The sequence below is a fragment of the Colletotrichum truncatum genome (assembly GCF_014235925.2).
Source record: "Colletotrichum truncatum strain CMES1059 chromosome Unknown Contig_0003, whole genome shotgun sequence".
NCBI lineage: Eukaryota > Fungi > Ascomycota > Sordariomycetes > Glomerellales > Glomerellaceae > Colletotrichum > Colletotrichum truncatum.
The window spans coordinates 1,456,652-1,470,627 of NW_027222400.1; the positions used below are offsets into that span (position 1 = coordinate 1,456,652).

Consider the following 13,976-nt stretch of genomic DNA (forward strand, 5'->3'; position numbering starts at 1 on the left):
AGTGGATGTGGGTGGGAGTGCTGCGAAAACGACAGGGGACGCTCTCATGGCCAAACAGGGATTATGAAGGCCCCACAGGCGTTGTGACTGGCCATGTTTCTCGAGGGCAGTGGCACTGATAATCCCCATCATCAAGGGCAGGAGCGACCCTTCACCACCGGGTAACTGGACTCGACAACACCGAACAGACAGCGAAGTCAGAAGGCAGGAGGGAGGAGAGACCAATGTTACCAAACTAAGAGTAAGTACATCCATTTGAGCCCGAAACGGGAAGCCACAAGGTTTAAGACCCCTCTACCAAAGCGCAACAACGGCAACAGCTCCGCAGAGTGTGACTCTGAACTTGCCCATATCAAGGAGAACAGGAAAAAAAAAATGACATACGAGTGTATTATTAATGATGAAGGAAGGAAGAGAGGGGACTTGGGAAGAGCCACTGCACACGACATGGGTCCAGCCTCGGGAATGAGCGTTGGAAACTATGGTAACGTAGAGGATCGAGTAAGGAGCATCTTTAGGAGCAGTAATTAGAGAGGCTTGTCGCACCGGCAGGAAGCAGGTACCTTGCAGGACAGAACAAGCCCGTCTGAGAGGTACGGCAACTACAGCTGCAAATGTAAGTGACCATGGACTGAGGTGCCTTCCTTCTCCCAATCACGTCTGTGGTTTCCCTTGCCTTTGGACGCTCATGTCATTTCGCCTAGACCTCCCGGTTCCTTTCCCGCAGCGCCTCTATGCATGCATGCAGCTGCCTCGCCGCCGACTTATCACAATGTTTCGTTTCGTTTCTTTTTCTTCATCCGTACAATACGACTGATTGGTTTTCATTTTGCCAGGTTTTTATTTCTTATTTTTTTTTTCCTATTCCTCTCTTTCTTGTTTCGACCCATGCTCTTTTTGCGGGGACAAGGCCTTGAACTCGGAGGTCAAAGCTGCTAGTCATCCACGGAAAATGTCACCAGTTCTCCATAACCAGGCATGCAATTTGAATTGTAACGGCCCTCCACATTTTGGGTCCTCGGGCTACCCAGCGACGTTCTCTCAACTTCAAAGCGTTGGTCCTTAACCAATCCCGGCCGAGACTACTCCGTACTGCCTTACTATTAGCATAGCTTCTTCCTCGCCTTGCGTGACTGTGTGCAACCCTCGTATGCCTTGTCAGCTGGTGCTGCCAGTGAAGGGTGACACCCACTGGCCGCTCTTGATATCAGTCAGACCTGTCGCTTTTTCTTTGTTTTGCAAACAGCCCCCATGTTCCAGCGCAAAAGATATGCCGCCACCGATGCCATGGAAGAAACAAACCAAGCGGAGCAGACTCGAGATGAGGCACTTGGGCCCGGAGCACACTTTGCCATGTTGCAAAAAAGATCTCTCAGCGGGTCCTAACAGAGACCTTTTGGGTCTCTCTAGACGCGCCATGCATGGCCTATTCTTTGGTCGTCATTGATGAGCAGAAGGTACCAACCGGCCAAACATCCGGAATCGGGAATGGCTCGGACACACAGCGTACCAACTCCTTATCATGATTTGGTGATCGGTCTCTTAACCCTGGTTCCCAACCTGCGAAGCTTTGACTTAACGATGTCAAATATTGACAGCACCACCCAAACGCCAAAGCACCCCTCGCTTACCTGCAACCAAGGCTCGAGCGTTGTCTTTGACGGTGGTACCGCGCTGCCCCGGCCGTCCATATCCTGCCGAACCGACCGATGCAGCTCGCCTCGCTGTGAGAGCACATGAACAGGAAGAAGCAAGCTTGATAAAAAAAAAAAAAAAAGCAGCTGCTGACGCCCAAGCTCAACGGTCAGAGCAGAGTCACAGGTAAATTCACCTCATACAACGATTTGGCATGTACCTGGAGTCAATTTCTCCCCTTCATAATATGGATCGCCACTGCTGATGCGAACGTCCAAGTGTTCTGGGCGACCATCAGATGAATTTTTGACAGGAGTTCATCGCAGCCATTATGCCAAGTGCCAGTGGCATGCTGCATCCAGAGCCAAAATGTAGCACAATCTTGTCTTACATGTCCACCGCCCATTCAATCGGTAAACTGTACTCTGTATGTCTGGACGGCCTAAATTCACCTTGGGGGATCACACGCGACCTGTCAGCCAATATCCACCTCTCTCCTTTATCAACCTTTGCTGGGCCACAATCGAGTGCCGCGGCCATTTGTTATGTCCAAACACACAATTGTTCCGTCAGCAGACATCCACCAGCAATGCTACGTTAGGTTCGGAAGCAGCTCATTTCTGCCCATACGTAATTACACTCCGGACCCTGGAAAACTCCGACTGGTCCTGCCATTTTGGATCCTTGATGTTAGGTCTCCATATCAATCTTCCGTGAGTCTCCACCTCACGAAAAAGGCTACTACCATTCCGAACGCAGCCACGAACTTTCCTTTGAGTCGAAAATCCGGTCCAGCCGCCTAAGGTATGGCTTGGTTTTCGTAACGAAATGGCACTACATACACTATAGTCGAAAAAACGTCCTAGTTGCAAGATCCAGACTTACTTAGATCTTAAATCTTCATCGGTTTCAACTGCTGCCATCTCGTTCGGGAGGCTAGAGCTCATGATGATCCCTGCGCGGTGGTCCCTCAGTTTTGGCTTGCCGCCAGAACTCAACTTGGACGACCAACGGCTCTTGCGACAGTAGTCCTCATTTTTACTCGCATTCAAACGTCCGCTCTTGCTGCCTAGGAATCAACCCACTCCTATGGAGAGTTGTAGCAAGGCTTGCCATGACCGGTGAAGCTATCTCCACGCCTCAGTCTAAAAGTGCGAGCTTCGGGATGATAGAATGACGCAAGGGCGAGTCAGCGTTAAGAGGCCGCTGGCATCAGGGTCTAAGGTAATTGCTGTATCAGGAATATGAAAGCAGCGGCATCAATTGTATTGAGCGCGCTTGCCCCACCCCCCATTCCTATCGCAATCCCTCGGCATCGTCGAGCCATGAGTCTCGTTGTGCAATAGTGTCCAAGAGCCCGGATAGACTTGACCAGTGCGCAAACATCGACAGCCTCCCAGCCGCAATATGCCTCGGAAGTTTTGATCATTGCGTTTCGGGATCGCCATTAGTTTCGCAACCTCCAGTTACATCGCCGCTCATGAGATGAGCAGAAATTTTCCCCTTGAGTGGCGGACACTAACTTAGAACGCACGAACATTCAAATGGTATCCACAAACAAAATGCCGTTTGATGGTATGGCTGTTTCCAGGGTCCTGACTTGATCACGTACCCTCAAAAAAGGCACTAAAGGACTTTAGGAGCAGTGTTGACGACTGCGGATTGAGCGAGACAAGGTCTGCATGGGCTATACACACCGTTCCGAGCAATTGCAAGCCAAAGCCCTCATGCTCTTCATTTTGCTTTTCCAAACAAAAAGAGCAAACCAGCTTTTCTCCCAACCAAGTGCTGCTTTCCGGAAGCCATGAGGAGACTATTGATTGGCTGTGCATCCACTCGCTAGTTGTTTACGAGCTTAACTTTAGAACGAGGGTAGAAAGCCATACAGAATTGCGCTACAGTTGGTCGAGTTTCTTTGCAAATAGAGCTCACCTCTGTGATACCGGAAGCCCTAAACGCATCTTTGCCTCATTTAGCAGCAGCTATACTCCGAGGCCTATTGCGCTGGTACTTTGATGTTGTTCGGAAATGCAGGCCTTTGGCGAGTCTCCCTGCGCTTGGCAACACATCATTATGTTTCACCTTCGACAAGCAAGGAAACTTGACCGGCAAACTTCGAAGTGATTATGAGCTAATCGTGAAGCCCTATTAGGTTGCTGTCAGGTCCTCAGGTGGCTATTCCTTGGGACGTGAACCCAATACTGATTAGATACTCCCAGTTACTTGGTTTTGAATTTACGGAAGCCTTGATTCGCCGCCTCGCCGCCTAGCAAAGAGTCGCCCATTGAATGTGATCAACTTTTGATTTAAACAACCGTGTAACTTCATGTTAACTGGACCAAGCAGATTAGCGGCCGTAAAGTCTCTATACTATATAGGACCCCAAAAGCTGGCGAACAGTTTAGGACAGGCTCCTGCTTCATTGCAACGAAAGTTGCCGCGGGGGGAGGCATCGTGCATCCGGTAGTTCTTTCAGAGAGCTAGACTTAAGACATGCATGAGAAGGGAGATACCTATGGAAAAAGCAATGACCAGCGCTCATACCAACGCAGATTGTCGATCTTCGAGCGTCAGAGGTTTGGGCTTCATGCTGGTTTGCCGATAGAGATCGACGCAGCTAACTCCCATTCCAGAACGTTGCTGGATGTACAAAAGATATGCTCAACATTGGCTACCTATACCTCAACCATCCACGTCCAATGAGTCCATGGCGATACTTAACCTGTGTTCATTGCCAACGAGCGAGGATGATCCCGTGAAACTTCTAAGAAGGCTTACATGCCACTATCGGACACCCGCCGGGGCCGGAAATATATCAAGGTACTCTGAGATCGTGGGAAAACGCAAACGATCTGTTCGCAACGTTGAGCAAATGCCATAACTTGGCGGGGTTTGCCGGAAAAAGCAAGCTGACTACTTGGAGCGCAATCCAGACGCGTCAGGCACACAAGAAGGCAATTCCGTGGCGAAGTGCATCCCGCCATCCCACCCAACTAAAGACCCACGTAACTTGTATTTTCACATCCGTTTTTCTGCCAGGCTCCGGCCACCAATATTCGAAATCACATTGGTGGCTCGGCTTGACTCAGACTAGTCGACCTTTTCGTTACGTGAGCATAGTATAAGCAAGAAAATAGTACCATCAGCCGCTCAAACGGGGTTTCACATATTCTTCGGAAACTCCTTTACATAAGGTAGCCTGGCTTGCCTGGCTTCTACATCTAAAGTATTGGACCCTGGTTCAACAAGGTGTCTGTAACCTCAACGCGTTGCACTGTTTTCGGCATAAGGGCACTGAAAGGACATTTCAGTCGATGAAGTCGACATGACTAATTGCAGGTACTCTTGCATCCGGTCTTCTAGCTGTCGCCAGTTTGACTTAATTTGGTTAGGTCTTAATTAATGGCAGACGCAGGTAACCGGCCTACATTTACACCCAAAATGTCATTCACGTTGCGCCAACCACAGCGGAACCCTCGCCGTTTTCAGCACCTTCTATTCGCTTTATGATGTACATGAGACATGTAATCGGCACCGCTTGCGGATTGCAGCAAGACCTCGAGCGACCGTTGCTGACCCTGCCAGCCACTCTTACATTGCGCGTCCCTGGTCAATGGTTTTCCGTGACCGAGACGTACAACGAGATACCGATGTGTTTCAGTTGAGTTTATGTGAACGAACCAATCATACATGCAATTCTCATAAGAGACGCGCAAGGGCCCGCAGATAAATGCTGATAATGACGCCAATGCATCCATTAGTGTCCTCAAAGTAACAGAGCTGGCGAAGCAAGGGGCGCAGAAGGTGGACATACAGACCAATGCACTAAACGTGGAATCGAAGAGACTGGTTAGTCTAGATGGAATGTGCTCCAACACCAAAAGACGCCGGATGCCCGCAGTGCAGCAGCCGGAAACGAATGGTGACACCAAAGTCGGCATAGCCCCCACACAAATGCAGCCAGAGTACGGCAGCCGAGCCTGGCTTCTATCATCACACCTGCTGATGGTGAGCGGCTGGACGTTGGCGCTGCTTCGGGATAGTGGCAACCGGATGAGATTCTTCCGTGTAGTTGGAGTAGACCAAGGCAGTGAATGCCGGATGCTGTAAAAAGATTTCGGTGCAAATTGTACAGCGAAAGACGGCGACACCCCCGAGCCATAGACGTCCCTATCCACTTTCTTGGCGTATGGAGCAGCATGAAGGCTTGATGCGTCCTTAACGACTTGGAACGTCCAGTTTGCAGCACGCGGCTGCAGGATACCACTGTTACATAGACGCCTCGTTGTATGACTTGCATATTAATCTCTGTTAGTAGGGCCCTAGTTTGGGGAGAGAAAAAAAAAAAAAGGTCATGGAGACCTAACACCTTCTCGTGGGACACGGCCTTGAACACATGGCATTGAAGGAGTATTGATGACTCTTGACACGCCTCGAGGGAATGGGTCTCTTCATTTCCACGCGGTCGTCTCACAAGCACAAAAGCTGTCGTTTTCCGCTACGCATCCTTGTCGATAGGTCTCCGATTGAAAGAAGAAAGACAGCAATCTATGATGTTGCAGAGGGAGAATAGAATGTGGAAATGAGACGGTTGAATTTCGCCATTGTCACGCTAATGCAAGGAGATTCTGCTATTGGGGAATGTCTGCCCATGAACGTGTTTCGGCATTTGATTTTAACAACTGCCCCCGACAAGGATTGTAACCTCAATATCGATTCACTGGTAGTAATATATGTCTCTGGTAACGTTCCCTATCTTGAAATGAAGTTCGGGGCTCATGGGTAACAACTGTGTTCTACATTCTCATCATAGGCCCCAACCCTAGAATCTCGAGCCCTCTCGCATGGCAATTGCAGTACTCGGCATTTTCAGTAAAATCAATCGATTCCATTCCAATATCGGCTAGTTCTTCTTAAAAACTTGAAGTCGCAATGCCGAGGCTGCCAAGCAACAGGAACACCGTCAGGGCCGGGCTTACGAAAAGTAAAGTCCCAATGCTGCTGCCCTAAAGATGCAGAAAAAACGATGGGGAGAGGTCTTCTTTCCTCAAGATTTGATGATTTGGGATTGGGTCCTTTTGAGACAGAAGAAGACGGCTGATCTGGATGCTGTACAGATATTGTAGCCGTGATACACGAGCCCTGATTATTTATTGACCCGTATATCGACGGATGAGGTAGCGTGATGCGAATGTATTTGCCATCGCGCCAGGAAATATTCACCCCTCGCTGGTGAAAGACGCTGTTCGGATGACATTGTGCCTGGGGGGATGAAGGTATTGGAGTCGCCGTAGTAGCTATTTGGTCAGCCGAAGAAGAAATGCTGGCCAGATGATCTCCGCCAAAAGCATTAACTGATGATTTATATCGTTGATCGACGGCTGATGGCTCTGCCAAGGGAGCAATCGAGTTATTTTCGAGTGTGAGAGGCAGTTCCTGTTCATCGATAGAGACGTTGACGCAACGCATGACGTCGCGGCGTGGCTCTAGTTGCTGAATGACATGCATCAAGAAGCCTTCATCTTCACAGTCCAAGAGGTGGCTGAGGGTAGTCTCTCCTTCGTCTTTGATGAGATCACCAGTTGACAGTGATGTCTGCCCTGTCAGACTTTCTGTCTCCGGGCTCCTTCAAGGTGGGTGGTAGATCACATCGGCAGAAGATGGAACCTGGACCTTATGGGCCGATATGAAAGCTCATCTGAACTTGTAGGAGCTGGTAAGGGGCCAACAAGCAAATCCTTTGGGGACCTCCACCATCCTTGCAACATCGCCGTCGGAAAATAGTTCCCCAAGGCACGATGGTAACCAGACAATGCGGAGACGCCATTCAGATCGCCTTCATCAACCTCGGAGATGGCGTTTGGTACTTCAACTTCTTCGTCCATTTGGATAAAATGGTGATGCCAAATGCTAGAAACTGTCAGAATCTGTGATAAACCTGTCCAGTTCACTTACCAAACTTTAAGGCACATCTGAGGACGTTGTATACTTCAGTTTGAGGTGCAACCTCAATAATTAATTGTCTCGCGGATCAGCCCTTGATCAGAACTGCATATTTCTGGCCGTGAAGTTATCCTTCCTCCCAGCCTAGAATGAGACCAGGCCATGTATCCATGTTGAAAACTGGCGCTTGCCAGAATGGCGGCCATGATTTTATCAAAGGGAGGCGGCTATGTTGTCAAGTGAGGTAGGTATGTATGATAGGGCAGTCTCCCGTGCCTCCATAGCATTCCTAGGGATAATAATTGTTTCCAACAGCACTCAAATCCGACGCACAAATACTTATGAACTACTCTGGTTGGGCTGGAACTCTATTTTCCCTTCTGACAAACGTATGTGTCTCTTCAGCTTTGATATAGTCTCATATCACCTTTACTTGCCAACAACCAAATATTTGTCCTCTAGTTTACCTAGGAAGGCAGCTTGGCAGCTATACTGAAGTAGATTACCTTGCAACTAGGAGTATCAACCCCGTGTCTGGATGAAACAGATGATGCAGGCAAGAAAGTCGGTTTCAAATGGCATGACCAACCTGTAGTATCGGAATCCTTCCCTCTTGGTTCCGCCGGCCGCGTATGGGTATGCAGCCGCCGTTGGAATCCCCGGCCGGCAGGTGGATGGGTGCCCGCACTGCCGGCCGCCCCCGTTTTGAAGTTGACGCCCGCGCTCCGTGCCGCACCACACTGCTGCCACGTCCAGCCACTTCGACCTTTGTGTTGTGTTCTGTAGGATGGGCCATCCGAACTCAGTAGAAAAGATGCTCACTGCCTGTATGCAGCTGAATTTTTCTTATTTGGCGCGCCGGGATTATTGATTTACAATTGAGTTTGATTGCCAGGCCCTCTGGTTGCATGACAATCCCAATGAGGTGCGCCTCGGCAATGCCGCCGGACATTTAGGGACGATGAGTCGTGGACTTTGAGAGGGGCCTTCAAATCTTAGGCCGGGGAACCCCCGGTGACGGATCTGATCACGCAACATTTTGTAGTCTGTCGGGTTTCTCGGAATGGATACCCTTGGTTCTGACGTATTGTCATTCAATTTCTAGCCAAGGCTTGGTGGCTAGGAGGAAAACTTAGTTTAGAAGCACATGGCTTAATCTGGGAATAACAGGAGAGGGGAAAATTCGTCTAAAGGCGTCGTAGTATGTCGGCCAGTGGGCACGTTTGATGCGAGATTGACTGCTGGCCTGCAGCTGTGACAGGAGAACCATTGACGGGCGCAAATTAGGACGAATGAGCGAGGTCTTTATCTTCCCTAGGAAGCCATGGCATGCCGACGGCCAGAACGGGGCACATACATACAATCTAGCCACCAAGATCCTGGGCGTTGATAAGCTGACGGCGTTTGTCTCACTCAGCCCACCCTTTCGATGCCCTATACTCGCTTTTCAGCTTAGCTGGCGACTTCCATTCTTTTAATCTTCAATCTCACCTCAAGCGACGGGCGGAAAACGTCTCATCTACAAATCGAAATAGGTCGTGCACCATAATGGCAACTTCTATCACTCACCAACCGTCACGATTAGGAGACGTAGATGGAAATGCTACAGGCAGAGTCAGCTGTCATCCGTTGATGACACTGCCTCTAGAGCTGCGCCTCCTTATTTGGGAACGGTTCGGCGCCGAGTCTCGAGTGTTTGAATACAAAGAAGATACGGGCCTCGTTAGGCTGGCCCTTGAGTACCGTCATCCGCGACATGTTGGCCTAAGCATATGCTCCGAGTCACGGAAAGCAATCCAGGGTCTCCTCAAACCCTTCGAACACAATCACGAACTCGACAAGCGAAGCAGGATCCCCCCTCCACTAAAATACATCCCCTCTATCGACATTTTCTACCTGCCACCACTGGTGTACCGTAGCCGCATCCAGGCATGGGACACCATTTGGACGACCAAACCTGGAATTCTGAACGTCGGGGTGCACTGGTCTGTGCTCAGTGACGAGAGGCGCATCAAAGAGGCGCTCAAAGCACTCCGGCGGTGTTTTACGGACATGCGCACGCTCTCGGTGTTTGTTGACTTCAAAGCACTACCAGAGCCAGAGGAGAACGTATGTAAGGGGGGTATTGTGAGGATCATTGGGCCGGTGGAAAATGACTTCCGACTGCCGTCCTTGTTTGCGGAGGCGCATGGGTTTCTAGATGACTATTGGACTTGGGGGGAGTTGTCGGGTGCAATTGAAGAAGTTAGGAAGCGTATGAAGGAGACAGCAGATGTGGAAGGGTTGCTCTATTGTAGGGAGATGGAAGATGGGCCTGACTTTTGAAGGATGATATCGTTTGGTGTTCGGGAGATGAATTTGCTTGATCACAGGCGGGAATCTCAAGGAGGCTGTGGAGTTGATAAGAAGATAACTGATGTCCACCAACAGCACGAGTGCTGTCATGGCGATAGACGCACATTATACCAATGTTTTCATTTCACTATCTTACATGAATTCATAATACCCTTTCACAAACCCATTTAGAGCGCTGATATCATGTTGAGGCTGCTATTTGTGCTGCGTGGTTATTGTACTAAGCCGGACCTTTATTGCATCTGTTCTCGTCAGTGTGAACCATTCTAATAATTCGAGCTATCATTGAAGACTTTACTCTTTCGTATCGGACCTTGAATCGAGACATCCGCATCCTCTCGTCTGTTGCGTGTGTGACCCCGCAACAACATCAGTACTACTTCTTAAGCGGCCTCTCCTGAGTGAGATAACCCAGTCAATGTCAAAATTATTTGAATAAGCTATTAGTGGTTTTTCAGTTTCCGCCCTAAACGTCTCGCTTGTTGCATCGCTGATGATATGTTGAGGATATCGCTTGAATAAGCGATCACCAATGGAACCTTTCGACCAGCCCATAGATGTGGTACCAATGCCTGAGATAAAAGAATGGCACATCGTTGGAAACACTCAAAAGAAACCTTTCAGGGCTGCAGGTGTCGTGGTAATGGAACGATATCGAAGCTAGCATTCAGCAGAAGGGAGCGGAGAGGTCTTGCCTATAAAACTGGTCCCCATGCCCTGACAAATATCATTGACTCTCAAATAAAACAACAGGAAGGATCATCAAGGGTTTCTAAAAACGAAAGTACAAGAACGTGGCCGAAGTCTCATATTGGAGAGAGCTCAGGCAAAGAACAAGGGCAATCGGTGCGCCATCGGTCGTAAAATTGATGGCCACCCAGGCATAGGACAACACAGCAAACACGTTTCCAGCCCAATCAGTATGCGAATGATCATAAAGCTGCAAATAAAATAAAAAATGCCATCCTTCATTAGAGCGCCTTATTGGGATGTCTCGTCTAACAACTAGCAAGTTTTATTTAAAAAAAGACTCTAAGTTCGGATCAAGAATTGAATAATGACCAACGATGCAAACGGTCATGGCCTCTGAAAGTCGATGCCCCTTCTCGAATGTTGACCAACCGGAGGCTGCTCCTCGTTTACTCGGCCCGTCCCCGCCGTGCCCCGCTAAGGATCGGCGTCCGCCAGGTACTTCTACCGACCGATTGCCCCGATGATGGAGTGGACCTTGGCAAGCTTCCTTTCCTTCATAATCTTGCGGACAAGGCAACAGTCCCACATGCGACATTGCCATAGACCCAGGCCGCATGTACCCACCCGAAGTGACCGGTGGAATAGGAACTCATATTGATTTCGATTGCGATTGGATCAGACTCCATGATGGAAAGCATCAACTGTTAAGTAACGAACATGTCATTCATGTTTACATTGTTTAAAAAAGGAGACCGCCAGGGTGTCAGAACAGAGCCCTCGCCATTCAAACCGAACGCTGTATCCTCAAGTACCACATGACTTCCCCCAACCTCGTTTCAGGCTCTACCACAATTCACATGTTGGTTTCTGGTTAGGACAGTTGAAAGCCCTCCTAAACTCCCTAGAGTTATCCAAGGGGCCTTTGATTCGCGCAAAACCAGGGGAATGGGGGTCTTTTATCAGAAGCATGATGTCGTACTCTCTTGTTGCCGTAACTTCACACCAGCCCTGCGCCCACTGGAGGAAGAACAGCTGATCATGCGAAAAACGCTCTAAGCCGGGCAGATCAAAGTCTTGAACCTTTCCGTCCGCCTGGGCACGCTTCCACGCTGCATATGAGGTTGCCGCCCCACCTGCATCAGCTATATTCTCGCCGAGCGTGAAATTGCCTCTTACAGGAACAAGTGTGCCGTTAGGCGACAGACGGGTGAAATTCTGGTACTGATCGACGAAGCACTTCGTTCGCTCTTCAAACCCCTTGATACTGCTATCGTCCCACCAGTTCACCAGCGATCCATTGGGTGCATAATTGTGTCCGTTGTTGTCAAATCCATGTGTTAGTTCATGCCCAAGAACTGACCCGAGGCTGCCGTAATTAAGATATGATGGGTACCCAACAGCAAACAGTGGTTTCTGCTGGACACCCGCCAGAATAACAATGTCATTAAATGTTGGGAAGTAGTATGCATTAACCACCGATGGCATCGTAAGCCAAAGAGCCCTGTCAACAGGCTTGCCTAGGTAGGACCATGTCCGGTTGGTTGAAACGGCAGCGAGTGAGAGCATATTGTCAAGATAGCAGCTGCCAATTGATGCACCAGAGAAATAATCCGAAAGGCTCTTCGGGTTCATTGTTTCTGGGGATAAATCTGGGTAGCCGATTTTCTTAGTGACGGCATTCACTTTTTCCTCGGCGGTCTTCTTAACGGCGGGAGAGAGCCAGTCCTTATCACCAAGACGAGCAATGAATGTGTTCTGAATAGAACTCATAAGACTTGTCGTAAGTTCACGGGCTTCCTTGGAGTATGCCTTGTCGAGAAAGAAGCGGCTGGAAATCCAGCCGAGACCAGGTGGGAATTGGGTCCATGTAGGCCCAGAGTTAGTAGTGCTGACACATCGTCTCCATCGGGGTGCTTTCCCGACAACAGCAGGATCCAAGCCGCCAAGCGTAGACATCATTTCATTTAAACGGGTCGTGACATCAGCTACGACATAGTCAGAGAGTGCTGTGGTTGCTCTCCAGACGAAGAATGTCTGTAACGTTTCCGCAGTTGTGTTGGAAAGAAGTTGAGAAAGGTTGCCGAAGTAACCGGGGGAGAAGACCAGTTGCTCTGGGGTGTAGTCCTGTGGTACGAGAGCCTTAATTATGCTACCGTGATCAAGCTCTGGAGCTGTCCGGGTGACATCTTCCAGCTTGAATTTCCTTGCTGGCTTCTACTGAGGCGTTAGGGATGCTTGATTTTAAGAGATTTCTGGCTTACGTCTCTTCCCTCACGACTATCATCCGTTTTCTCGAGGGCTTGAAGGTCTCTTTCGAACTTCGTTACAATATGTGAAAGCTTTTGTGAATCACTACGAGAGAGATTTGCTGGATGGACTGCTTGCAGTACTGAGGCCATGACATCTTCATAATCTGCTAGTGTCTGGTCGGATTCTTCACCAGTGAGAAGAGGCAAGCCACCTGGAAGAATTGAGATGATTGTTTGATGCTAGAAACTGTTAGTCTAAATCTCAGCAACTTGCCTAAGAGGCGAGGTTCCTTGTCAAGAGTGCAGGTTGTTTCCATCCGAGACAACTCACCGGGTTGACGTCGTCAAAGTCCACGCCAACTGATTCAAATGTGCTGATACCATATTTGGCAAAGAACAGGAGCACTTTACCCAATTCTGAAGCATCATCCTTGCTTATCTTCCGCTGAGGATCTTTGCCTTCGCTGGAAACAGGAAAAGCTTCCGCGATGCGGTCAATGACGCTTAGAAGAGGCTTTAATCCCGTAGCTTCCAAGGCAGTGTTATTTAAGCAAGCATTGTATGCTTCCGTAATGAGCTTGAAATTGTCCTGGTCTATTGGAATCTGGTCTTTGGACAAAGACGCTGTAATAAAACCAGAATCCGCTCCGGATGGATAGGGGCCTTCTAGAATGTTCTTCATGATAACTGCGATCTCTTCAGTGGTTTCGCTGAAAGGGGCGGCCCTGCCGGAACCTGCCCCTGGCGCATGTCTGGACTGGTATCCAGAGCATGCAACTGCCAAGAAAGTGTGTCAGCAAGTTAGTGACAATATTAACTCAAGAGATTAGGAAGAAACCTTGTTTAAAGTTTGAAGGTAAACGAGGAACAAATGCAGGAGTTTTAAGGCCCGAAGCGCGGGGAAGCTGTTGCTAAACAAAATGGGGCTGGTGACGAAGCCAAGTGAGGAGTCGAACACCTACGTTTATCGAAGTCTGTGCACGGATCGATTTCCGTGTAGTTGGGGGCATGACTCTGAATAATGCCAGAAGCGATCTCGAGACATGTTGGAGTAGTACAAAGATTGCTCGAAGCGCCGATGCCGTCGATGGTAGGTGCCAT

The 13,976-nt window shown here is 49.2% G+C and overlaps 2 protein-coding genes across 2 annotated transcripts; one reads left to right on the forward strand and one right to left on the reverse strand.

Moving 5' to 3' along the window:
• Positions 1-9,126: 9,126 nt before the first annotated feature.
• Positions 9,127-9,903, forward strand: CTRU02_205284 (uncharacterized protein; the record flags this gene model as incomplete). The annotated part of the gene is made up of 1 exon (XM_036722582.1): positions 9,127-9,903. The coding sequence occupies one exon, from the start codon at positions 9,127-9,129 to the stop codon at positions 9,901-9,903; it is 777 nt and encodes a 258-aa protein (XP_036585479.1).
• A 1,566-nt stretch (positions 9,904-11,469) lies between these two features.
• On the reverse strand, positions 11,470-13,976 carry CTRU02_205285 (peptidase family m13 protein; the record flags this gene model as incomplete). Its single annotated transcript, XM_036722583.1, has 4 exons — positions 11,470-12,840; positions 12,888-13,115; positions 13,207-13,652; positions 13,838-13,976. 4 exons carry the CDS (start codon positions 13,974-13,976, stop codon positions 11,470-11,472), a joined length of 2,184 nt encoding a protein of 727 aa, XP_036585480.1.